Source organism: Polypterus senegalus, chromosome 1, assembly GCF_016835505.1.
Source record: "Polypterus senegalus isolate Bchr_013 chromosome 1, ASM1683550v1, whole genome shotgun sequence".
Lineage (NCBI taxonomy): Eukaryota > Metazoa > Chordata > Cladistia > Polypteriformes > Polypteridae > Polypterus > Polypterus senegalus.
Window position 1 is genome coordinate 253,842,050 of NC_053154.1, and position 27,310 is coordinate 253,869,359.

Below are 27,310 nucleotides of genomic sequence, written 5' to 3' on the forward strand. Positions count from 1 at the left end.
AGAGCAGCTGGTTCTGTGGCCGCAGCTCAGTTGTGCACAATGATCCCCAAACAGAAACATTGCAATTTTTTTTTCTTTCTTTGAACTTTCCTCGTACTTTTTTTTTTGCCCTTTTTGTTTCCTTCAGTTTTCAGTGATAAATTTTGCTTATTGCTCATCAACATTTAAGAAACATCCATTGGAATTTAACTCATTGTCACCCTCCTATAGAAACGGTAGACATGAAAAAACAATAACAGTTTATATTAGAAAAAAATAAAACTACATTTTTGCAGCTCTCGATTGCGGCAAAAAAAAAATGAAGTTGCCAGTGAATTTGGAATTTCGCCATCGATGCTGTCAACTTTCTTGAAAGCCTGAGCAAAAAAAGAAAAAAATCTCAGGTTGCAAACGTATGTGAACTGCTGCATTTGAAGATGTCGAAAAAGCTGTTTTTATATGGTTCAGAGATGTTCGTTCAAGAAACATTCCTATTAATGAGGTACTTATTCAAGGTAAATGTGAGGTTTGTAAACTCTCTTGGGACCTCCCCTAACTGGATGACATGCCAAAGAGCATCGCGATGTCCGATCTCCACGTCTATGGAAGACTGTTTATCGCTGGCTCAAAGATATTCTGCGTCTCTCCGCCAAAGCAAACAGAAAAGATATCGATGGGTGATGCAGCCTGACTGCTGTGTCTGTGTATAGCAGAGTGGCAGATCACGCTACAATAAATAAGTGTGCCGTTCCTGTTTCAAGTTGAACAAAGTTGGTTTTCCTAAAGTACTGAGTACAGGGACTTCTAGCACGACCCTGATCTTTTATGATTTGCTTCTGTGTCACTTCACTGCAGCGCTATGAGCCTGTTTTTGCCCTGCCCGGGCAACAGGCAAACAATCTTCCACAGATGCTGCCATCGCATTTTGGGAAAAGTGTTTTATTGCAAGGAAATGCTGAGAAAAATTCTCGTCATCATAACTTGTAGGCAGGAGGAGATTAAAATGAATACAAAAGAAGCTATTGAAATGATTGCAGATGCCTGGGTGCAAGTTAAAGAAAGCACTATAGTAACAAATACAGAATCTCATTACAACGAAATTTTCGTTATAACAAAATATTTTTTAGGTCCCTAGGAGTTCATTATAACGGAATTTGTCCTGCATAGCACCTTTCCCACACTCAAGGCGCTTTACAGAGTCTCATAAAGAAACATCAGGTAATGTAACATTGGACATAGATGTTTCCTCAACTGAACATTAAAACAGATACAGAAAATACAAAGGCATTAAATAGAATAAAAGATAATAAACCAGAGTAAAATACTAGATTTAATACTAAAAGAAAGCCTAGCAAATAACATAATTTGTGGTATAACACACGTACAAATAAAAACTGAGCATCTGGACAGAGGAAGACTGAAAGAGGCAGAGTGTCAGGTTAAGTTCCTGAACAGATGAGTTTAAAGTGTATTTTTTAAAAGAATGACTGTTGTCAGATGATCTAATTAATTTAGGAAGGTCATTCCAAAGTTTAGGTACTATACAGCTTAATGCCCTGTCACCCATAGAGCAGGTTAGTATGGGGCACAACAAGATTGCGATGGAAAAGGTCACTGGTGTATTCCGTTGCAGGGCCATTTAAAGCTTTGTGGGTTATTAATAGAATTTTATATTCACAGGGAGCCAGTGTAGGCGAAGCAGAATGGGTGTTATATGCTCACTGTTGCTGGTTGTAAGGGCTCTTTTTCAGCATATTTTTGATTCCACTAATAAGATTAGAAGCGCCACCTGCCATTATAGAGTTACAGTAATCGATATGGGATGTGATAAAACCATGGACAAGTTTCTAAGTGTTAGAAAAGGGGAGGAATGCGTGAACACAGGGTATGTTATGGAGGTGAAAGTAGGAAAGTTTCTTAATGTGGTTTATGTGGGTGGAATAAGGCAGGAATCAAAAATGACTCCCAAGAATCTTTGCAATTGAAGAAGGTTCAATGAGATCACAGTCAAGAGTAACTGAGAAGGAGCTTATTTTCTTAAGATTACTTTTAGTGCCAATTTGCAGTAGTTCCATTTTGTTACAATGTATACATTTTTAAGAGCAATTCTGAAAGAATTCTGTTCAATCTAGGTTTTAATTTCACTGAGGCAAGTTATGAGCTGAGAAAGCACTGATAAAGTTTCACTTTTAACATTGAAACAGAATTGAGTATTGTCTGCATAAAAATGATAACCCAGTCCATAGCTACGAATGATATTGCCAAGGAGAGGTGTATAGATACAGAAGAGTAGAAGGCCAAGGACAGAGCCCTGCTGAGCTGTGTCTGCTGTTGCCAAAGCTAACAAACTTTTGTATGTGTCTATATGTGTGTGTGTATAGCTTTGGTCACTGAGTGCAAGGGAAAAATAATAAAATATAGTCTATAAGTTATTAAACAGTAAAATATTAACGTTTTAAGAAGTACAGGTACATTGAGCACTACTGGAGTGGTTGCGGGTAAACTACATTTTAAAGACTGTGTAACACAACAGGTAAATAGAACTAACATCAGCTAAAATGTATATGGATCATCTCTTGGTAGTAGATCCCTTTTGAAAGGCGCTACACGACGGCTGTGGTATAGAAATTACATTTTCTATGTGAACGTTCAAATTTGTGCCTCTGGTAATGTGCCTTACCGGCAATTAAAGAAAATTATTTTTGTGTCCTCTGCAGTGTTAAGAGAGAAAGGCTTTGGTTTGGGATAAAAGGAAAATAGGTTTAAAGAAAGGAAAGTTGCCTTTTTCTTTTATATAGTATAGAGAGATGTGTTCGCTGACGTTATGATCGCCTTTTGGGGACAGTCGCGATGGGTCTTGTGTAGACTGGTGAGACGTCCCTGCCATTAATCGGCTGTGATGGCACTGTCAGTCCTCCACTCGTGTGCGTGTCTTCATAATCCGAGCTGAGGACCTCATAATCGTATACGTGCAAAAAGAAAGTGTGAATCGCCTTAATATTATTTTGCCATGGTGTAGAAAAGGGGTCCCGTGTTTGCACTTGTTTGGGCTATAGCGCAGGGGGAGGATAAAAAAAATTAAAAGTGCTCACTTTGCGCTCTTTGGAGGTAATTCATATATTATATATATATATATATATATATATATATATATATATATATACAAAATACCAGCGCCGAGCGGAGAAGTAGTGTGTTAAAGAAGTAATGAAAAAGAAAAGGAAACATTTTAATAATAACGTAATATGATTGACATTGTCATGAGTGTTGCTGTCATATATATGCCTGCCTAAATAAGTCACCTCGCTTTGCTCTTACTTTTTACCGTTCATTTAATCATGGCTAGTGGCGGAAAAATTATAAAATGGAAGGAGGATGGCTTTACCAAAACAATTATTGATGGCTTAATCGATTATTCATAAAGCTTGAATTGGTGATCTGTTTTTCTGTGTTAATCTCATATTTTTTCATACTTCTTCTCAAACCAAGGTGGTGCGAGGGTAAAATGAATCGGGATGCGCTGATCAATGTAATCGGTGTACCAGGAAATCATGCATTGACAAAGCTCCCTTTGCTTCTAATGCAAAGTGTGATTAAATGCATTATTTTTAAGCGTTATGGAGCACATGCATCAAGCTTCTCAGCTGTGCTTGTGCTAAGAAAAGGAAAGATTTTAAAAATAACGTAACACGATTGTCAATGTAACCTTTTGTAAGTAGTGCCTGGAGGATTTAGTGTGGAGAAACTCTAGAGACAGCGTGTGTATTAACTTGTGGATTTTTCTGTGAGTATTTGGTGGCAGTGTGACGAAGTTGCTTCGGAAGACAGCGTTAGCCGAGGAGCTCAGCTCAGAGCGAAATGAGGTAAATGGGAGGGGAGATGATGACGTGACTCCCCCACCCGCCTTAACTGTCAATCCCCCACAAACACAGTCTCGGGAATTTGCATAAGCACACCCCTTCACCTACAATTTTAACTTAGTTACAAAGTGATCAAAACTCTCGTTTATATCCTGCGTCCTCTCATTAAACTTGTATCCCGCATTACCTGTGGGCATGTGAAACGCCAGCGGTAGCCTGTCTATGAACTTAATTTAAAGTTAAGGTTTACACCTTGCTTTCTTTCCGAGGTAGCAGCACTCATGAATATGGTAGTATATGTCACTCGCTCGCTTCTTATTGTTTCGCTGCCTTCTCAATTATATAATGCATGTTTTCTTAAGCGCTTTTTGGAGGTCTTCCTGGTTTTCTACGCACTGCGTTGACAGTCAGTTCACGTGATTACGTGGGAGGCGTGATGATGTCACACGAAACTCCGCCCCCACGTCTTTCCAGCTCAACTCCATTACAGTTAATGGAGAAAAATACCTTCCAGTTATGACCATTAGGCGTAGAATTTCGAAATGAAACCTGCCCAACTTTTGTAAGTAAGCTGTAAGGAATGAGCCTGCCAAATTTCAGCCTTCTACCTACACGGGAAGTTGGAGAATTAGTGATGAGTCAGTGAGTGAATGAGGGCTTTGCCTTTTATTAGTATAGATTATATTGGTTTTATTAAAGTCAAACAACTGACTATACAAGCAAGTCAAATTTTTACAAAACTATGTTCAAATATGGTAGTTTTACCTGGGCTAATTTTGGCATCAAGTTGCTCTAGACATGCTGTTTAAAGTGCCAGGTCTGTTTTTGCACTTAATTTCCTCGCATTTTGCAAAACTTGAGCTAGTTCTTTTCACAGCATAGTTTATTTTCCTGATCCTACAAGTGTCTGTGGAGCAGTGTTTCTAATTTCTTTGCTGGTGCCCTGTAAGCATAATTTTCCATCTGAGGCCCCTTACTGTTGTTTATTGCCAAGACCTTCTCATTAAAGCACATGGAAAATAACTCATAATTCTGATTTTCCTATTTTTACAACTCTTTTAAAATCTCCACTTTAAAGAGGCAGCATGCTGTGTTCTACAATTAGTCTGTCTTATGTGGCTGCCTGTTTTACATATAATGCCTAAAACAGTGATGTGTAATTAGAAATATTCAGGCCACCTGTGTTAAAATATTACTGTATCTGTAAAAGAGAAAGTACACAAATTGTTACTGATTTGATACCGTGTCAATCCCATAAACCACAGAGGAATCCCTTGTTAGGGTGAGTCCACAGGCGTGCTGACGGCATTTTTATTCTGAATGCTGTGGTATTAACTGTGCTCTTTTGCTGCCTGTTGGACACCTCCAAAATAATAAAACAAGCCTGCCTGCTGCTTGCCTTTTCTTTTACTTAGCTTGCTATTCTCTTATGAGTCACATGTACTGTACATGTATTTTTTTATTTTATTAGTGTTTAAACTTTTTGTCACTTGTGGTGCCTATGCAAATCACAAAGACCTTATGATGATATTATGTGGGTGTTATAGCACTCAGCTGGTGTCCCTGTGCTGCAAACATATTGCAACATGCATGTAAATGACAGTTGCCAGAGTACTGCTAGGATTTTGTTTTTTTTCCCGCTGATGTTCTTGTTTTCTTAAAAAAGAAAAATGCAACATTTCAGAAACACTTAGCAATCAGCTTTTTTGGCAGCCTTTTTTGTATGCAATTCTCTTAAAAAAAAAAAAAAAAAAACTTGTCAGTGTCAGAAAAAAATTGCCATATGTGTTTTTCATGAGAGTAGCCCTCTGTCAAATCCATCAACCTGAATGGTACTTTACTGTGATGGTGGCTGCATAATTTTAATTTTATCATGCTTCCCCATAATAATGATTTAAGGTCTCCAAATAGACCTTCCTAATTTAATCACAAATGTAATGAAATTGAAGTGTAATGATTACATTAATACATTTACCCATAATTCCTGTTTATTGATCCAGAAATAAAGCAGAATTATCATCTACTCAGTGCATGACATCAGAGATGTTTTCCCCAACAAGAGAGATGAGCTATGTGGAGTGTTCTTAGCTTGTCAGAAGCAAATGTGAAAAGTGAAATCTATGAAGTCGTAAATTGTGGTTAACAAGAGAAAATGATATCTTGTGGGATTTTAACGCCTGCTTCTTAATATGTTTATATCTATGTGCATATATACAGTAACTATATATATATATATATATATATATATATATATATATATATATATATATATATATCCTGGCTCATTCAAATTGTATTACAAAGTTTCTACAGATTGGATTGTGAAAAATATCTCTTGTGAGGACTTAACTTCTCATGCCACAGCTGCTTATTTGGACAATTAGTATAATACTAGACATTAAGCCCGTTACAATAATGGGTGCTAGAACAGTAGTGCATAAACATTAGTAGGAACAGTCTATATTAAATGGCCAGGGACCTTGACCTCATTCTGTTTCTTGTCTTAATTTTTTTTTTTTGTCAAAAATATTTTTGCAAGAAGCCTAAAGTAAAATAAAAATAAAATAGAAACGTATATGACAACACAGTAAGTATAATTAATATTGTCTTCGTGTAAAACTTTGTAACAATCTGTAAGACACAATATCTGAAGAAGATATGTAGGAAAAATTTTCTATTTTTTTACCTCATGAAATGTTTCTATAAAATTTCATTACAGATAACATTTCTTGTAAATATTCTGTCTTAGTTTGGCAACAGTTTACCTTGTTCAGGACCTTCTACAACCTTGACAACAGCATCTGGAAAACTTTTAACTCTTGATAATGCAATATATAACTGACAGTGGCTGAATACTGGTTCTGGCAAGTAAATGCCAACTTTTTCTAAGGTTTGCTCTTCTGAGTCTTTCTCTTTCAGCATTTTTCTGACGCTTTGTTTCTTTTTCTTGAATCAATCTATTTGCTCGTATTTTTCTTTGTCTTTCAGCCTTTCTTTTGTTGATGTTTACTTGTTGAGCTGACCGTTTTTCCAGGAGATGTTGCTTATATAGGATTTGATTTTTTTTTTTTCTGTCCCCTGGCCATTGAACCTTACTCTTATTCGATGTTAATGTTGATTTATTTTTTATAATTATGTCTTTCATTTTTCTATTCTTTAATATGTAAAGCACTTTGAGCTACTGTTTGTATGAAAATGTGCTATATAAATAAATGTTGTTGTTGTTGTTGTTGATGGTCCGTGTCTTTTGTCCTACTTGACGTGTCCTTTTTTTTTGGGTGGCATGTTGTTAGTAGATACGTCCGTAATATTTTCTCCTACAGTAGTACTGGCTTGTATGTGGCTGTAATATGAGTCACTGTATTGTGTGTCTTTAAATTTTCCCTCGCAGTGATACTGGTTTGTATTTCCATAAAATGCCTGTCATTTTCTCTGACAGTAATACTGGCTTTGTTGCCCGTAATATGACTTAAATTTTCTGTCACAACAGTGGGCAATCAGTAGAGTGTCCCCAGCAACTGATTTAATGTGTGGCGTGTAGCTGATAATTGTGTTCGTGGCTTCTCCCCAGCAAGTACTGTTTAGTTCCCCAGCAAGTATTTTAATCTGTGCTGGTGTGCAGCTGATTATTGTATGTGTGGCGTCTTCCCAGCAACGGATTTTATGTGCACGGCCGCGACTACCCAGTCAGCACTCTCCCCAGCAATGTTGTCCTTTATTTCTTATCATGCATGGCCGTGGCTAGGCTATTCACTGTGTGCCCAGCTTCCAGTGTGTGTGTTTCCACGGTGCCGTGCACATGGGCGGGGCACGGCGCGATGCACGATGCGGCCCGTGCATGCGCACTTCACCAGAAGACACACACACGGACACCTGGACGCACACGGGTTTTATTAAAGAGGATTGTCTTGTCTGGGAACCACTTCGCAGTGTTTTTTTATTTGTTATGGCACATTAGAGTTATGTTTTTTTCCATTAGTGTTAAATAATTGCCATGAAGAGATGCATGTAATGCCCCAACATAAAGGGTGTACCGACAAATATGTATAGGAAGAATGTGCACACCAGCTAGTGGTCTGGTCTTTTCATCTCGGGCAATTGCTGTGAAGAATATTGCAGTAATTTAAAGTAGTGGGCCTAACAAAAACAATGAGTCCTTTTTTTGTACATTTAAATGTTGTTAGTTTTAGGTTTTATACCTTTATGATGCCACTTTTTTGTCTTTGACAGATGATTTTCCTAAATTTGCCTAATAACAAAGATTGCATCTGTTCCTTCCCTGGCAAGAAACCAGTCAGCATTTTATTATTGAAGACCTTGTGAATACTTTTTAAAAAGTTATGTATTTTATATCATAAAAGGAAATGGGAAATTTGATCCTAAGTTGTTGTTGTCATGTCTTTGTGTATGGACTTCTACATTAGCTGTGTGTAATAAGTGAGTATATTCCTTCTGAAATGTCCAAATACACTAATGGCAATGTTGACCAAAGCAATTAGAATTTTTATTCATAACTTAATGTAATTTTTTTGGCCATACAGCTTGCTGCCTACATCAGTTAAAGGATATATTTGATATTTTTCTTGTCAGTTATTTTTTGACGATCTTGGTATATTGTAGTTATGCACATGAAATTGTGCTCCAAACTCAAGCATTTTTAGGTGCATTTGCATATAATGCAGTACTTGAAAAGTCCGTTTGTCTGTTTGCATGAAATGACATGCCATGTGAACCAATTTGTTTATATATGGCACACTTATCAACATAGTAATTTGTCAAGACAGTTTAATTTCCTTTCAGATACCTCAAACACTTTGTGCTGTACAAAGTTTGCAAATTTCAATATTTTCCATTGAAAAGCACTAGCAAATTTGGTGAATTTGTCCGTCTTAAACAGGAAAGTGGTTGCTTGAACTTGTATTTTTTGCATATTTTTATCTTTTAATTGTTGGACAGCTGCTCAAATGCCCAATGCGAGTGAGTGAAACAGTAGGCAGAGTGCCCTCAAAACAGCTCACACAGCAGCGCCTTTTCCTGCTCCTTTAGGTAAGTTAACAAATAGAGCACAAAAAGACATTTCTGAAAATAAATGAAAGGGAAAAGAAATTCTGTAAGTATATATAACTGAATTCATTGAACAATATTATCTACAGATCATTATTGTAAAGAACTGACATTATCAGGCTGCAGCTAAATGGTGTTTGAACTGAGTAGTATCACGGGAAAGGTGCAGCTGCCCTAAGTGATCTAAATGTTTAAATATGGATGATGGCGTCAGTAGGTTGGAGGCTTCAGTGGTTTACACCCTTGATCTTTATCACCCCACTCTCCTTGTAATATATAGAAACAATCCCAGCATTCTTCAGTCATCCTGTTTTTCATGTACCATTCATATTTCTGTTAAACAATAAAGCAGTTCCTTTCCAAGTAATTTTTTTGGTATTTAATTTCTACTGTATTTATAATGTTATAAAATTTTAGTAAATTATTGTTTTGATATTAATAGCTAGGTGGGGAACTTGTTTCAGTTCCTTTATTACTTTCGTTGATAGCATACTGATTTTATGCTAGTATTGCCCATTTTTGTATTAATAGATATTTTTCATTTGCTAATTACAGTAATATCTCGCTATATCGCGCTTCGACTTTTGCGGCTTCACTCTATCGTGGATTTTATATGTAAGCATATCTAAATATATAATGTGGATTTTTCGCTGCTTCACGGGTTCTGCGGACAGTGGGTCTTTTTACTTCCTGTACATGCTTCCTCAGTTGGTTTGCCCAGTTCATTTCATACAAGGGACGCTATTGGTGGATGGCTGAGAAGCTAACCAATCAGAGCACGCAGTTAAGTTCCCGTGTGCTGAATAGCTCAGCGATGGAGCGCTGAATTCGATTCCGCGGCGTTAACCAGGGAGTCTCGTCTTGCTCATTCAGCATCAACGTGTTTCGCTGTGTAAAGAGTTAACTTTTGTGCTCTTTTGTGTTTATCTTTGTGCATAGTCAAGCCCTTCATTATGGCTCCAAAACAATCTGCTACTGCTTCAGGGGCTGTGCCCAAGCGCCAACGGAAGAGGTTAACGATTGCCAAAAAGGTAAACGTTTTGGATATGTTGAAGGAAGGGAAAAGCTACACCGCTGTAGGATGCCATTATGGCATCAATGAGGCTACGATTCTTTTTATTTAAAAAGTAGGAAATGAATAGATCATCTACGGCCACAGTGTCATTTTAACCAGGGTGCAAAGCGAGTTGTAAGTGGATGTAATAAGGCAGTAGTCTGGATGGAATCTGCTTTAGGGATTTGGATTGAAGACTGCCAATCAGAAGAACAACCGCGGTGCTACACAGTCGCCTGAAGAGGCTCCTTTAGAAGAGCTGTAACACTCTCTTGTTGTGCAGTAAAACTAAACTCATTGTTATCGGACAAGTCATCGTGTCATTGTTCGTGAGTAACCATAATTTTCTACTTACAGTACTTAGTACATGTATGTATGTTTAGTGTCACTGTACACACATTTACTGTATACAATTTTTCTTGCATTGTACGTATTTATTGCTGGTGGCCTGTCTATCATAATGGCTGTAACATATGTGATATCGGAGACACTCGATATCTTTAAAATAATAATTAGGTTTTACTGTATATAAACAGTAATATATATTCATTCATAATTTCAATGAATCTTACCTAATATCTAAGAGAATACAAAAGGTTTATGCTGTATAACTGTGCGGGGAATATTTATAAACAGTGTGGGAGAGTTTATAAGGGTTTAAAATATATAAAAATAAGCATACAAACATATGGTTACTACTTCGCACATTTTCACCTATTGCGGTGGGGGTCTGGAACGCAACCCCCGAGATCGAGGAGGGATTACTGTATTGGTTACTACTCTATTGGGTATACTTTCAAAACTGTTTAAGAAAATTGAACAACAATTATTCACAGACCCTCCACCATTAACACACATCAGTCGATGCCATTTTCATACCACTTGAATCACATTTTGCTGTGTATGAAAACTACTGATCCACCACAAGCTTATTTGTGCTATTTTTAGCTCCATTGTAGAGTGCTGTTAAAAAGCTTGCTTGTTGTGTACTCTACTAACACATGTAATTGCATTCTATTGTCACCTGTTACTTTTCAATAGGAGTCGTTGTTATAAAACTATAACAAACAGACATGTAATATCTGACTCTTGGAAGAAGTGCATAAAAAATGTGAAATGCCGAAACATTCATATCAGTTAACATAGTTGTTGAAATTACCTGAATGTTATGCCATGCATTCATTGTCTAACTTATTTTAAATGTCAACCAACACCCAGCCTGTCATAGCATTTTAAAATGGAGGTGAAAGGACAGAGGTGTAAATGCAAAAATAAAAGCCTTATAACATGCCAAACTTGCAAATATGTCAATTTTTCAATTCAAGAGTGTAATAAATTATTGAGATTGCACACGCATATTTAAAACTGTATATCCATATCATTTTAGAAAGGAAATAAAGCAAAACTTTTTTGAGATTGTCTTTTTAAAATTAAGTCAGCTGTGGAGGTCATCCTTTCATCACCAAGGACATGGTTTCATTTCGAAAACGTCTCCAGTAGCTGTTAATGACATTATTTAATGCTGATGCCCAAATATAAAATGCTGTCTCCTTTATAATTCTTTAAAAAAAAAAAAATATTCCTTGTCTTTAACTGCATGTGAAAAAAAATTAAGTTGATTTAAAATAGCTATGAATCATAACTCAAAGCTACTACCTAATCATACGATGGGGATTGAGTAAACCTTTCCAAGGAAGAAACGGTGAAACTTACTAACTACATTAACTCAGACATTTTCAAAATTTTTATTACCATATCGTCAGCAAGAGCCACTCATGACACTTTAAAATTCCTTATCCTTGGTTTATGACACTTCAATCAGCGTCATTCTGGTTTTGCTCTGTATCATAATGTTAATTTTTTTTTACCCATTTACTCTGTGTGTGTGTGTGTGTGTGTGTGTGTGTGTGTGTTTTAATCTTGCATGCACGCAGCACACTACAGAAAGTATGTAATGCTGAATGTTTAGTATGTTTGATTGTGAACACAGTATTGACATGCAAGGAGCCTTGACTATTTCAAAATGTAAGGCTGTTATAAAAACAGCAACTCAGTTAAATATTTCAATTTAGATTTATTACACGTTTCATGCAAATGCACAATGCTGCCTCATGATGAGAATTTCCCTCTGCTATGTTGAATAACAATATGAATGAATGCAAAATGTCGGCACTGTTTATAAAAACAAAAATCATGATTTTAGTGTGCATCTCTTGTTAAATCACTGGGTCTCCATTTAATTCAGGATGTATGCCTGCATTTGAATATTAAAAAAAAAAATATATATATATATACACGTGGCATAAGAATATAATAATTTTGGCACACATTTGTGCTGACTTTATTATGTGTATAGTGTTTCTTCTCACATTATATGTTTTGTTATGCCTCAAGTACATGTCATTTCTATTATTAAAAGAAAATATCTTTTCAGGGGAAAAAAAACCTAAACCCAAGGTGGTCTTCTAGCTGCATCATTTGTCACTGTGTGCATTTTTCACCATGCTGTTTTGGGCTTTTGTTGTGCCACATACTCCTAACATTCATTCTTTGGTCCATATCAGGAGATTAGCATATGTTCCAGATTCTGTCAGAAGGCTGTATTGTTGATACAACAAATTAAGTCCTATCTTTCTATTGGTACATTACCTCACAAAACAGTCACCTTAGCCTTGGCCCTACAATCATTTTGACAACTTTTTAGTGTAGATTGCAGCTTGCCTACGGCTATGTACTTTCTGTAGTACAAAACATTAGGTTATACATTCTGAGGTGCTTCTTTGTGTTCCAGTGCTACATTCTCAGTTATCCCTGAATTTTGTTTTCTTCTTTTACTTGCTGAGCTGGGTGATGCAGGTCTATTGGAGATACTCGCATCTCATGGATACTTCTAATGGTGCATCTGGTGTGATTCCACATTTTAAATTTCTTAAATCTTGCAGTTTGCCTCATTCCTAACCAAACCTTGCAGGCACAGTATGTCTATTTACCTGTTATCTGCCTCTTTCTTTACAATGTACTACCAGATTTTATAACTAATTTGAAATTTTCAGAATTGAAGTAACAGTATTCACTGATTATGTTTTTAGAAGGGGTTCACAAGATTTTAATATTTTAGTAATTAGGTCTTTTTAATCTATTCAAAAAAACTATTTAAGCTTTTAACTTGTTAGCTGTTTGTGTATGTCTTTCCCTTTGAACCATTTCATTACTTTTTCTTCTGGTGTATTATCGCTAGGCATTTAATTGAGATTGATAGTTATGTACTATGTTGTGCATATGCGTGTTGTACAAACCTGCTTGTCATATTGCTTTGAAATGGAAAATTGAACGTGTTTATTATATTTTGGCTTGATCTTTGAGTTTGGCAGAAAATGTGTTTAACATTTTGCAGTGTCCTTTTTTTTTTTTTTTAAACTAGATTTTTTTTTCCTGTATGCATTAGTGAACAGTAGCACTTTAATCGCACACTTTGTTACATATGAATTTGAAATTTGCAAAAATGTTATCTTGATTTAGGAATATGAAGCACGATCAACAAGAACAACCAATCACCATCCACAGTCGGGACGTCGTAAAAACCTTGAATTTGAACCACTTTCAACAACTGCACTCATTTTAGAAGACCGGCCTGCGTGAGTTTTTACTTAAAATTTCAAAATAACCTTCTGCAAACTAATTCTGATTGTGTCTAGTGCTAATAATGTATTAATTATATAAAGATAAGTGAATTGGTGGCTTCCAGGGTGTTTTGTATTATTCTTTTAACTGAGTGTGTACTGGTTTATTTTCTTACCATTTTACCTTGAATGTGTTCGTGGATTGTAAGTATTGTACTATATCATAAATTCAGTTAATGGATTTTCAACTTCTGAGTGTTGACCATACTTAACTGTATGTAGAGTATAATGTGTAAGTAGTTTAAAGAAGTTTATAATATTGTTTTTCTTGGCATGCTATTTTCTGGAAAATTTGGATGTAACTTCCTTGATGTATTAAAAACATTTTAAAATAAATACTATAATCTTGTAGGCGAAAAAAAAAACTTTTCATAAAAGAATTTCAGGACATTTTTAAAAAGTATTGGATATTAAAGAAGAGGCTATGAACTGCAGGTATTTGGAATTGTGCACTCAGGCACACTTTGTACTACATAAAGAAAATTTATGAGTTAGTTGTGACTTAATGTGGGTTGTTCTTGGTTTGTGTAAATGGGCACTGCTTTAATTTCAATAACTGTCTTTAAGTACTCTAAGATAATGGTTAAAAGAAAATTTCACGTGAACATTTTCAATTTTGTAGTCTAAAACACTGATTTTTAATTTTGAGTTTCTGAAATAATGTGCTTACTACTTTTTAAACATAGAAATCTTCCGGCAAAATCGGCAGAAGAAGCTTTGCGACACAGACAAGAGTATGATGAAATGGTGGCTGAGGCAAAGAAACGAGGTTTGTAATTGATCTTTTTCTAACTCTTGTTTAGTATATAAGCTAAACATTATTGTATATTTCAATTATTGCTTAAATCAATTTTTTTTAATAGCTTTAGGTGCAAAATGTTACATATGACCATCCGCCTTTTTTCAAAAATGTATTTCTTTTAAATAAAGTACATTAAAGTAGCAAAACATGAATTGTATTAAAACTATGAAACATTAATAATATACCAAAAAGCTACAGTTATTAAATCACAGTTTGTTGATGAACTTCACAGTGAAAGACATTATGTAAAAAAATAAATAAATAAAATTAATTTCATCCTTAGCAGAAGCTAACAGTCATTTAGTCATTCAATATAACGTTGGTATTCCTCAATTGAAATTTGCTGGTTAGACACTGTATTTAATGCAGCAGGCGAAAGTGCATTCACTCATGAATACAGTTTTACTATTTTTCAAGGGGCAATATGCTAGTTTTTAAAAGCTGTAATGGAAAGACAAGCAATGAGAGCACAAAAAGGTATAAATGTTAAGTTATTTAGAGAATATAGCACACATATGCATTTTCTTCCTTACAATAGCTATATTAAGAAGAGAGTTTTGAAATAACTGACTTTTGTTTTGAGGCTGAAGAATTAGATTTTGACACTGGTAACCAAAGGTGAATTTTAGATAGTCGAAAAACTGTTTTTGTTTCATTTCAATATACCATGAACTCTATGCCTTACTGATCCTTGTGGTTATTTTTTTTTAGAAGTAGTCCTTATTCTATTTGCAGCTCATTCACATTTTACAAAATGGTTCCTGGCCAGTGTCCTGGTTTTATTATCGGTCCATGTCTTTTCAGGACGAAATATTTTATTTAAAATTAGATCACAAATGTATTTCATCACCATCAGGCTTAGTTTTTATATGCATTAACATCCTTTTTAGACCTTAGTTGGACTTGAGAAAAATATCTTCCAAAAGCTATCATGCCAATTTTCCCCCTCCAACTCCTCATCTCCACTCAAGGTGGGATGCCTATTTACTAGTTTAGTACTTTGCACCACTGAAATAATGGGTTTTACCCTTTTGAAGCTTTGATATATTTTAGTAAACCTGTTATTTTAGAAGATCACTTCTTCATTATTTTTATTTTCGCTGACTAACAATTTAAAGTTTGTTTCTGCCTGGGGTATTTTAAATGGGGTCTGTGCATTTTGTTATAACATTAGTCATTATAGTATTTGAAAGTTAGAAAATGTATGCATGTTGTAATTTTCCAGGTGCATTTGATGACTTATTTATCTAATTTGAAAATTGAAGTATTTTAAATGTTAGTTATTTCATAAAATAATCCTTTATCACATTCTTCTTTAATTTTTGTAATGTGTCATATTAAAAAAAAAATAGAAAACAATTAAATACATTTTTATACAGCATTGAATCCATGCTTTTTAAACAGTATTTCACAATATCATGTAGTTAAAAACAATTCCAATTCATGTGATGTTAAATTGGTGTTGATTAATGTCCTAATTTTAGTTGTTGGTTGTAGAGGATCTATGTCCAATTGTAGTTCAGATTTCCGATAATTAAAACCTCTGAAGTCTCAAGGCAGTATTGCTGGCTGCTTCAGACAATGATGGCGTTGTCTTTTTACCAAACACCGAACGGGGACAGTTAACTTTCTGAGCTGGAATGTTGAAGGCATGAATCACGAATTAACGAGAGAGAAAGTTTTCTCTTACCTAACAGGTTTAAACGCTAAGGTAGTATTTTTTACAGGAGACCCTCTTACTAAGCAAGGATCAGTTCCGGCTACAAAAAGACTGGACTGGCCAAATGTTCCATTTCAGCTTTACAAAGAAAACTAGAGGTGTGGGAATTCTCATGCATAGAATAGTCTCATTTGTGGTATCAGATATATAGTATCTCATCCTCAAGAGAGATATGTGATTGTCATGGGCAATTTATATAACTGTAAAGTGATTTTGATAAATGTTTATGCACCCAGTGTTGATGATAGGGAATTCATGCAAAATGTATTTACATCCATTCCCAATGTCAACATTCATAAAATTATAATGGCTGGGGACTTTAATTGTGTTTTAAATCCATTCTTAGAAAGGTCTCCTGTCACATCGGGGATGATGTCTAACAATGCAAAGACAAATGCACAGTTTTTACCTGACCACAACTTATCAGACCCCTGGAGATTTCTAAACCCAAACTCAAGAACCTATTCCTTCTACTCACCAGTGCATCATTGCTACTCAAGAATTATTTCTTTATAGATAATAATTTCTTGCCTACGATTAAATCTTGCAACTCCGACGCTATTGTTATTTCCGACCATGCCCCTTTGGGGCCTAATGATTTCAGCTCCAAGATCAAACACTCCATCTCGCAGATGGCGCCTTAACCCACTTATAAGCAGACGAGAACTGTACCAAATTTATATCCAAAAAAATCAAGTTTCGTCCTATAGACAAATACATCCTCAGAGATCTCTGCAGGAATACTCTGGGAAATTCTAAAGGCCTCCTTCAGAGGACAGATTATTTCATATCTTTCCCACAGAAATAAATTAGAAACCAATAAGGTATCAGAGCTAACCAGCGAAATCACTAGAATAGATGAAGAGCATGATAGGTGTCTAAGTGAGGCTCTTCATAGGAAAATACAGGCACTGCATTCAGAGCTCAACCTCTTAACAACTAAAGAAACTGAACAACTCATTTTTAAATCAAAACATCATTATTATGAATACAGAGAGAAAGCTAATAAGCTCTTAGCTCAACAAATCCACAAGCAAGAAGTTTGCAATGCAATCCCAGCAATCACCAAAACGAACTGAGATAAAATCATTGACCATATAAATATAATGCACACATTCAGAGACTACTATAAATCCTTATATTCTACTGAGTTTAAAGAAGACAACACACAATCTAATGCATTTCTAGATACATTACAGATACCATAAATAGATGCTTTAATGTCACTTCAAAGCAGGAAAGCAGTAGGCCCTAATGGCTACCCTGTAGAATTTTATAAGAAATTCTCTACTCGGCTAGCTCCCTTCTTATTAGCAACATTTACAGAAGCTAGAGACAATCAAATTCTACCTCAGACTTTTCACCAAGCATTAATCACCATCTTTCCCAAACAAAATAAGGACTTGTTACAATGTGCATCATACAGACCAGTTTCACTTCTGAATAATGATGTTCAGATACTCTCAAAAATCATAGCTAGAAGGATGGAGAAAGTGCTGCCTTCAGTAATATCACAAGATCAAACTGGATTTATTAAAGGCTGACACTTCCAGTCTTCGACGCCTGTTTAATGTAATATATTCACCAGCAAAGTCAAACACCCCAGAGATGATGATATCGTTGGATGCAGAAAAAGCATTTGACATGATTGAATGGACCTACCTTTTTACTACATTAGAGAAATTTGGGTTTGGCCCGAATATTTCTAGATGGATCAAACTACTGTGTACCAATCCAGAAGCCTCAGTTTGTATTAACAACATTTGTTCAGACTACTTTAAACTAGAATGTGGTACCAGACAGGGATGCCCCTTGTCACCACTGCTATTTGCAATTGCCATTGAACCACTGGCAGTTCACTGTCGAAATGCATATCAGATAAAGGAGATTATCAGAGAAGGACCCTACAAAGACATAAGGCAGAAGGTGGCATGGCTCTACCCAACTTTCAGTTCTATTACTGGGCAGCAAACATACAAGCTATAAAAACCTGGACACAAAAAGATGAACATACACAGGCTTGGTCGGCAATAGAAGTAAAATCCTGTAGTACTTCTTGATATTCCCTGCTTTGTGCCCCAATAAATGCAGGTTATTGCCAATACACTAATAACCCAGTTGTGCTTCACTCACTCAGAATATGGAACCAATGTAGAAAGAATTTTAAGATGGAGAATCTTTTATCTGTGGCACCTCTGCATGAGAACCACCTTTTTCAACCCTCGCAAACATATGCAGTTTTTAATATTTGGAAGACATTTGGGATTAAATTGCTTAGAGATGTTTATATAGACAACATCTTTGCATCCTGTGAACAATTACATTCCAAATTTAACATTCCAGCTACACATTTTTTTCACTCTCTTCAAATAGAAACTTTGTCAAACAGAACCTGCCCGATTTGTCTCATCTCGCACCTTCTTCCATGCCGGAAGAAAATATTGCTCAGTTTGGAGAACTCACATCATTTCTGCAATATATAAAATTATTTTACAGTTCCTCCCTTTCAAAGATCCAAGAGTAAAATGGGAAAAAGATCTATCACTCAACATATCAGAAAAGGAGTGGAAGGTAACAATGCAGAGAATTCACTCAAGCTCCACATGCGCAAAGCATACAATTATTCAACTTAAAATTATATATCGAGCACATCTATCTCGATTAAAACTGTCCAAAATGTTTCCAGGGCAAGATCCAACCTGCGAACACTGCAATCAAGTCCCAGCCTCTCTGGGTCACATGTTTTGGGCCTGCACCAAATTAACACCATTCTGGACAAAACTTTTTAAGTTCCGTTCAGACAGCCTTGGTGTCACAATCCCTCCTAACCCATTAACAGCTGTGTTTGGTGTTCTTCCAGATGGGCTTAAAGCGGAGAAGGACAAACAAACTGTGATTGCCTTTACTACACTATTGGCACGCAGACTTATTTTGCTTAACTGGAAGAATCCTAACTCTCCTATTTTACGTCAGTGGGTAACTGATGTTTTATACTATTTGAAATTGGAAATTCTCAGTTAGCGGATCTGTGCAGAACTTTTTCAAAACCTGGCAGGATCTAATCAATAATATTTTAGAATAAGCTCTTAAAGCACTGAGGAAATAATTCTTTTCGCATTTTTTTTCCTTTTTTTATCTGCCTATTAAACTCGTCAGTTTATGTATTTTGACCAGCTTTAAGTTTTACTCGGTTGGCCATGCTCTCTTTTAGTCGTGGGGGTTGGATTGTTTAGTTTTCAATCCTATTTTTTGTGAAAATTGATCTATCTGTATGAAATGATTATAATCAATAAAAATAAAGAAAATGATTCTCCATTTCTCAAACATTCATTATGTTAGCTACCAAATTAAATACTAAGGAATATAAACAATAAACAAGTTATCATTAATTATGGCATTGAGATACATTAAATTACCTTGTGCCATGGAAATTTTAACTGTATTAACCTTTGCCAGGAATATAGAACAAACAAGAAGGTTAACAGACCTGCCTGTTAAGATCATAGTAGATTTTTTTTTTTTTATGTAATTATAGTGATTGATGTGAAAGCACCATCTGATAACACCCTAATGGAGTTAGTCTATACAGACGGATGCATAGAAAAGGGAAACGAAGCTCTAATGTATATTGATAGGTAGTGTTTATTTTTATAATTAGTGATTTAAGTTTGTAATTGAATTTTATCTGTAAACTTGTTACAGTTCTCAGAGCCTGCACTTGTTGAAGAGCGCTATCCAAAAATAAACTAAATTGAATTGAATATTTGTGCTAACATTTTTAGAAATGCTGAGATACTAAGTTGGCTGTTGTGTTCTTTTAAAGCTAATTGATATAAGGTAATTAGGTTAAAAATGAGCATATTGTACTTCAAGTTACAGATCAGTTTGGATTTGTCTTTTTTGATTTGTATTTAGTTATTTTGGAATTTAAGTTTGATTATTAATATAGCTGTGTTGTGTTTATGTAGCTAAAACTTTGTTGTTTCAGAAATGAAAGAGGCACAGAAAAAAAAGAAAATAATGAAAGAAAGATACAAGCAGGAGGAGACAATAGCTAATGCAATGGTGATTTGGAATTCCGAGATCCTTCCCAACTGGGAAGTCATGTAAGAACTATTTTGTTTATTCGCATAATGTTAGATTCAGGTTCTTTTTAATTGTGGAGGAATATGTAAAATATGTTAAATTAAAAAACTCAGTTCATTTTAAATGAAGAATTTCAAACCACTCCTTAACTGATTACTGTCATTGTACAAAAGTACAAAAAGTACACTTTATATTTTTTTATCGTAAATTTATAATCAGGTTAATATTAATCAAGTGTAAAAGTTATACAAATACATATAACATTACATATGGATTAAAGTACCAAGAACATTTACTGCTACTTTTATTAATGCACTGCTTCATGTTTTAGGCGAAATACTCGAAAAGTACGTGAGTTGTGGTGGCAAGGTCTACCACCCAGTGTGAGAGGAAAAGTCTGGAGTCTTGCAATTGGAAATGAACTCAACATTACTCATGGTGAATAATATTTTACTTCCGGTAAAGTCTGGATGGACTTATTTATAGTATGGTGTCTGCACATTAACATTAATATGTTGGTTACTTCTTTCTTACAGAGCTGTATGAAATATTTTTGTCAAGAGCAAAGGAAAGGTGGAGAAGTTTTGGTGAAACAGCATCAGAGAATGAGCCAGAAGGTTGGTTAGAATAAAAACAAGTCTTACTATGTTTTTTGCAGATCACTAACTTCACAATTAGCATATAATTGAACTATAAAACCTAATTAAATATGTTGCAGAAAACATATGATTTGTCTAATTAATTATTAACCATACAGTACCCTTTACCAATATTGGCACCCTTGGTAAATCAGTATTGTCATGTATACAGTGAAATTTGCACATGCATGAGCTAAGCAACATGTAACATGTTGCCACTCCCCAGCACCAGGATTAGTGAATATAACTACCTTGCCTTCAGACTTTTTTCTTGTTTACCTCAAAAATATCAGAACCTATTTGTAATTATCAGACAAACAGAATGAAGTTACAAATTAAAGGTGAATCCTATAGTGGACCATTTAACGTGTCTCAGTTCACTCAATTATAGAAGATGCTAAAAGTAGCTTCTTTTCTTTCTTCATCCACACACAGTAAACAGACCATATAGTGTTTATTGACAAGATCTTCATGATATCTTCTCTCTCTGCCAAAGACACCTCATCATTTTCTTAGTCCTCTGCGACAGAGCCAGAGCTCCTTAAACCTCCCACACCACTGGCAGGTTCTCACACGCAATATAGGAACTTCTGGAAAAATGCTACTTATTTTCTTGACAGTATTTTTATGTCTTTTGAAGAAAACATCATAAGGTATTTTCCAGTGCTTGAGAACTTTGAAGAAATTAACATTGTTTTTACTGTAATCTCATATACACTATGTAGCTTGCATATAAAGTATGCTTCTTATTTGTTTTAGGCTTTTATTTCAAATCTCATGTTAAAAAGTCCTCAATCTTGAAAACAGTAAAAGGGTCTTAATTTTTTCCATGATTGTTTTATACAAAGCTTGTTTTTTTATGAAAGTATAATGTGTAGGCATCTGTTATGATACATATTTTGACGAAGGGCTATCATCAGTTGAGTCACAGGACCTAGCAGCTGCTATTTGTTTTGTAACTTGGGGAAATAATCTATTGAAAGTCTGTCTTATCAACAGTAGTGCTATTAATAATCATATTCAAGGGCAAAAAGATACACAGAGAAATAAGTCTGTTCTTTTTAAATGTGGGACATATTTCAAACCACTAATTTCAAGCAGTTTTTAAGATTACCACATTGTTGGCAGCATGTTATGGAAGGTCTGCCATTTCTTTCAGCAAGTCCACATCAAATATTCTGAACATCTCCTTCATCATATAAGCACATTAAAAAATGAATTAAAATGCTTGCTTCTAATATAAAAATATTTTTAAATTATCTTTTTTTTTTTTCAAATTGCTGTTTGAGAGATAAGATGGGGCTATCCAAGATAATCTTTCCTCTTAAGACTTATTCATACATGATTCAATGATTGCTAAATGTATTTTTGCTTTTGGAGGATAAACACCAATGTTGCACCCTTTTCCGTTTTTGATCTCTTTTAAAGATGAAAGTACTTAATTGAATTTACAGTAGAACACTTTAAAATATTTTTAAAGTTTATTTCCAAGAAAATATTTCCCAGTATCCAAAATGTTTCATTGTGGATTTGGGAAAGAGTATTGTTACTCTGTAAGAGCATCACTGCACTTTTGGGATTTGCCTCTTTCTTGTAAGACAGGACTCCTTCGGTACTGTGTCTCTTCGGAGAATCGTTGGGTACCACTAGTTTGACTTTGTGTCATACGAACGGGTGTTCATGGAGTGCCAAATGTGGCACATTAACTGCATTGTGAGGAAGCATCAGTTATGTCACTATGGCCATATGACACAATTCCCTGAGGGTGATCCGGCTCACAGTATCCTTATTGCTGCCTGGCTGTGGCACATAGATGGTCATTTCTGGAGGGTAGGACTGGACCACATGTTTGCCTGGGGGGTTGCCAACCAGGATCCCAAGCTGTTTCGTTTTGTGGTGCGTGACTTGACATCTTTCTTGTGCAAATCTGTAATAGTTATTTGCTTTGGTCATATATTAGAAATTAGAGTGAAAGTAAAAGTATGTTGTAATTTTGTATTCTTTTTTTCGTATCATATATTGTTTAATATGATTGTATTGTGCATTTTGTGTTGCACATGGAGGCTGACGCAAAATTGTTGTGTTGTGCTTTATGGAATCTTTTAAATTTTGAGTCATGATTATTTATTTATTTTTTTTTATGTTGCCTTGCTGCATCTTTGTTTCTTGATGCTTTCTAATCATCATTTACTGTAGATATGGTTGCTAATAGTGATTCCTTCTTTAAATCTTTAAGTTGCATTTATTGTGTAGACATCACTGTATGAACCATAAATATTTATGTAGTTGAATTTAACTTTGTACCTGTATCGGTTAAACATATTTTGGCTTTCATAAAAGAGGAGTGAGTGCATTGGCAACATTTAATACATGCCTCCAAATTTATAACACCTTATTACCTTTTCCAGTTTCATAGTTTTTATTTAACTACTTGGCACATGTGCAGCTATTTAAAAAGTTTGTTTTTCTTCCATGATGGTACAAATGAAGATAAAACGTATAGCTGTATTTTCTGCATAGTTTGTTTCCTTTTTAATGCCTTTCATATCCTCATTAGTTGCAAAAATAATTTACAGTAAATTAACAATCTTAAAACCTAATGAAACAATTTAAACATTTTTTCTGTTGGCCATCACACACACACACACAATCCTTTTCATCCATAAGGCTTTTTGCTGTCTTGGTTCTGTTAGTGAAGCTTAAAGGAGTACTCCACCTAAAATATTTTTTGTATATTATTTACCCATGTTCTTTATTTGTAACAGAGTTTGTTTAATCTCCTCTTTTCGTGCAGAATGGAAAGGAGAAAAAGTTTCGTATAATACAACCCAATAGTGATCAATGCTGTACGACGACAAAAGATGTGAAAAATGTCTACAGACAAAAGGAAAAAAAAAATAGCATGTTCCTCATGTCGCATAATCCACATGTGTGTTATCCAGTCATATGCTGAAAGTGTGCAAAGCTCATGCTTTTGTCCTAAAATATTGTTAAATAGTTACTTCTGGAATTAATAGCACAAATCATAAACAGGAAATTAAACGCTTCATGAGAGACTTTTTGAATCAAAGACTCACCTCTCCCACACATTTGTTGGTCAGGAGTCCTGTATTGCCTTTACATAGTATTAACTTTTTTTTTCTGTCCTGTCCATCAGCATGAAAACATAAGAGTAAACATTTTTCTCAGCCACCACCACTCCAAACTCCATTTGGTTAGTAACATATTTTTATATATATATATATATATATATATATATATATATATATTTATTTTATTTTTTTTATTTTTGGTTGAGTATTTACTTAACAGTGCAAAGTGTCAAAACAACTTCAGAGGACGCTGTAACTATATATAGCCATTTTACCTGGTTTTTCATAGTTTATAGCATTTACTAATGCATTCTCTCATTTTACAGCATACAGCAGACTGAAAATGAGTCTCTAAGTCATATTCATATATATATATATATATATATAGATAGATAGATAGATATGCACACATACATACATACAGTGGTACCTTGAGATACGAGTGCCCCAGCGTACCAGTTTTTTGAGATACGAGCCGTCACTAGGTCGATTTTTTTTTTTTTGCCTTGAGTTAACAAGCCAAAATTCGAAATCCGAGCCATCAATGCTTGCTGCCGCACATTCTGAGGAACTGATGACAGAGGAGTTGATGGAACTACAGATGCAGCAACATACAGAGGTTCTGCTGGAGATTGCGGAGGAGGTTATCTCTTAAAGTAAGATAAAGGAGGTGTTTGCAATGTGGGAAAAAATTTCGAACTTTAAAGAAAAGAAACACCCTGAAAAAGTTGCAACTGATCGTGCATCGGCGCTATTTAATGACACTTGCCTAACTCATTTCAGAAACATTCTAAAGTGGAAGACTAAACAAAGCTCCTTGAAAAGGTTTCTATTGAAATGCCTTGAGAATGAAAGTGACGAACGCACTTCTTGAAGAAGAAAATTAAGTTAAGCAAAAGAGAAGTGAAAGAAAAAAACATTACAATACGCTAATTGGCTTCGCCAACATCTGTTTATTTCTTTACATTCTCTTTTATGTATTAGGTTTTATTTTGTTTGTATGCAATATTTTTTCATTATAAATACATTTTTCTTATGTTGAAAACATTTAACAAAAAATCAGGGTGGTTTTTTTGGGGGCTGGCACGAATTAATCTCATTTCAATTAATTTCAATGGGGAAAATTGATTTGAGATACAAGCATTTTGACTTACAAGCTCGGTCACTGAATGAATTAAACTCGTATCTCAAGGTATCACTGTATATATAATTACATAGTTTACTGTCAAAAAATGCAAAGAGTATGCGACACGTGTTTCACTCTTATATGGGCTCATCAGGCATACACACTCAACTGCAACCCTCGCGGGAATTGGACATCAGCATCAGAGACAAAGTCCCTTTACGCTGTGCCACGGCGTGTGGTTCGTTTATTTGACAGCCTGGAGATCGGAGTAATTACATTCATAGCATCCGTAGTCTGAGTATATAAAGTTGTCTGTAAATGTACAGGTGTTTTGGGGCATTTTTTGTGTCAGTCATTTGGTAATCAGTCATAATATGTCTCTGCCTCCTACCTGTCAAATGCTTTTCCATCTTTAAATAAACCCCTTTGCATTTCCTAGCCGCATCCTTAATACAGTATGTACAGTGCTAAGTTATACTGCGTGCAAATTCAAAGTATCTGTCAGGTAGTGCAATGAACAAATAAAATACTACATGTAAAGAAATATGTTATTTCGTCAAGCTGGATAAGAGCAAAATGAAATATCTTCAAAATCTTACTAATTGTATACATTATGGCAAGTAATATTTTAAGCCTCAAAAGAGGATCTTCAGGGATGTGTGGTCACCCTGCTTTGTCCATGGGAATCATGTCAGAATTTGTTTGAACAGCTGCAGCGCTATATATATGCAGCAAAATAGCAATACCTTAGAGATAAGTAATTACATTTTTAAAGTTACACATGATAAGCTATTTTTCTGAATGTTAATTTTATTGATTACTGGATCGTGGCAATTAGTCAGTTGATGCTCAGATTTATTTAATTAAAAGTTATATTTATGTCTTTACAGATTCTTTGTTGTCTGGTGCAGATAGAGAGTCAAGTTTAGAATTGATAAAGCTGGATATTTCTAGAACATTCCCATCTCTCTTTATATTTCAAAAGGTATGTTTTTTAAAATGAGTAAAGGAATTGTTTCATACTTGATTTTGTGCAACTTGAATGTATCTAATCTGAAATGCTCTTAAATTTGAGACTTTTCAACTGCCTAAATGACCCCCACGTATGTTGCCTTTATTTTTTTTTATTGCAAACAGAAGTGAACAATATGTGTAAATTCCAAATGTGTTTATTCATTTTGAACATTGTTTACTGGGGTCAACAACAACAGCAGCAACATTTATTTATATAGCACATTTTCATACAAAAAGTAGCTCAAAGTGCTTTACATAATGAAGAAAAGCAAAATAAAAGACAAAATAAGAAATTAAAATAAGACAACATTAGTTAACATAGAAAAGGAATAAGGTCCGATGGCCAGGGTGGACAGGAAAAAAAAAAACTCCAGACGGCTGGAGAAAAAAAATAAAATCTGCAGGGGTTCCAGGCCACGAGACCACCCAGTCCCCTCTGGGCATTCTACCTAACATATGAAACAGTCCTCTTTGTAGTTAGGGTTCTCACAGAGTCACTTGATGTTGATGGTCATACAGACTTCTGGCTTTTAATCCATCCATCATTGTTGGAACATCACGGTGCTTTGAGTAGATGCGCTACCACCAAAAGGATACTGGAAAAGGAAACTGAAGAGAGAGTAGGGGTTAGTACGGATTTTAGAGCCACCATGAATAGTTATTATAATAAGTTGGATATACAGAGTATCAGGATTTTAAATACAGTGAAGTTATGAGAAGGCCATGTTAAAGTAATGTGTTTTTAGCAGTTTTTTTAAAGTGCTCCACTGTATTAGCCTGGCAAATTCCTATTGGCAGGCTATTCCAGATTTTAGGTGCATAACAGCAGAAGGCCGCCTCACCAATTCTTTTAAGTTTTGCTTTTGTAATTCTAAGGAGACACTCATTTGAGGATCTAAGGTTACAATTTGGAATATAAGGTGTCAGGCATTCCAATATATAAGATGGGGCGAGATTATTTAAGGCTTTATAAACCATAAGCAGAATTTTAAAGTCAATCCTGAATGACACAGGTAACCAGTGTAGTGACATCAAAACTGGAGAAATGTGCTCAGATTTTCTTTTTCTAGTTAGGATTCTAGCAGCTGCATTCTGCACTCGTTGCAAATGATTTATGTCTTTTTTGGGTAGTTCTGAGAGGAGTGTATTACAGTAATCTAGTCGACTGAAAACAAATGCGTGAACTAATATCTCA

At 35.0% G+C, this 27,310-nt stretch overlaps 1 protein-coding gene across 2 annotated transcripts in view; it reads left to right on the forward strand.

Moving 5' to 3' along the window:
- tbc1d12b (TBC1 domain family, member 12b) overlaps positions 1 to 27,310 on the forward strand; it is a 97,953-nt gene that overhangs the window by 56,355 nt on the left and 14,288 nt on the right. For both annotated transcript variants that reach the window (XM_039772055.1, XM_039772066.1), the window contains 6 exons: positions 13,477 to 13,592; positions 14,324 to 14,406; positions 20,148 to 20,265; positions 20,577 to 20,683; positions 20,782 to 20,862; positions 25,992 to 26,086. In XM_039772055.1, the coding sequence (XP_039627989.1) occupies positions 13,477 to 13,592; positions 14,324 to 14,406; positions 20,148 to 20,265; positions 20,577 to 20,683; positions 20,782 to 20,862; positions 25,992 to 26,086 (600 nt within the window). The remainder of the gene's footprint in view (positions 1 to 13,476; positions 13,593 to 14,323; positions 14,407 to 20,147; positions 20,266 to 20,576; positions 20,684 to 20,781; positions 20,863 to 25,991; positions 26,087 to 27,310) is intronic.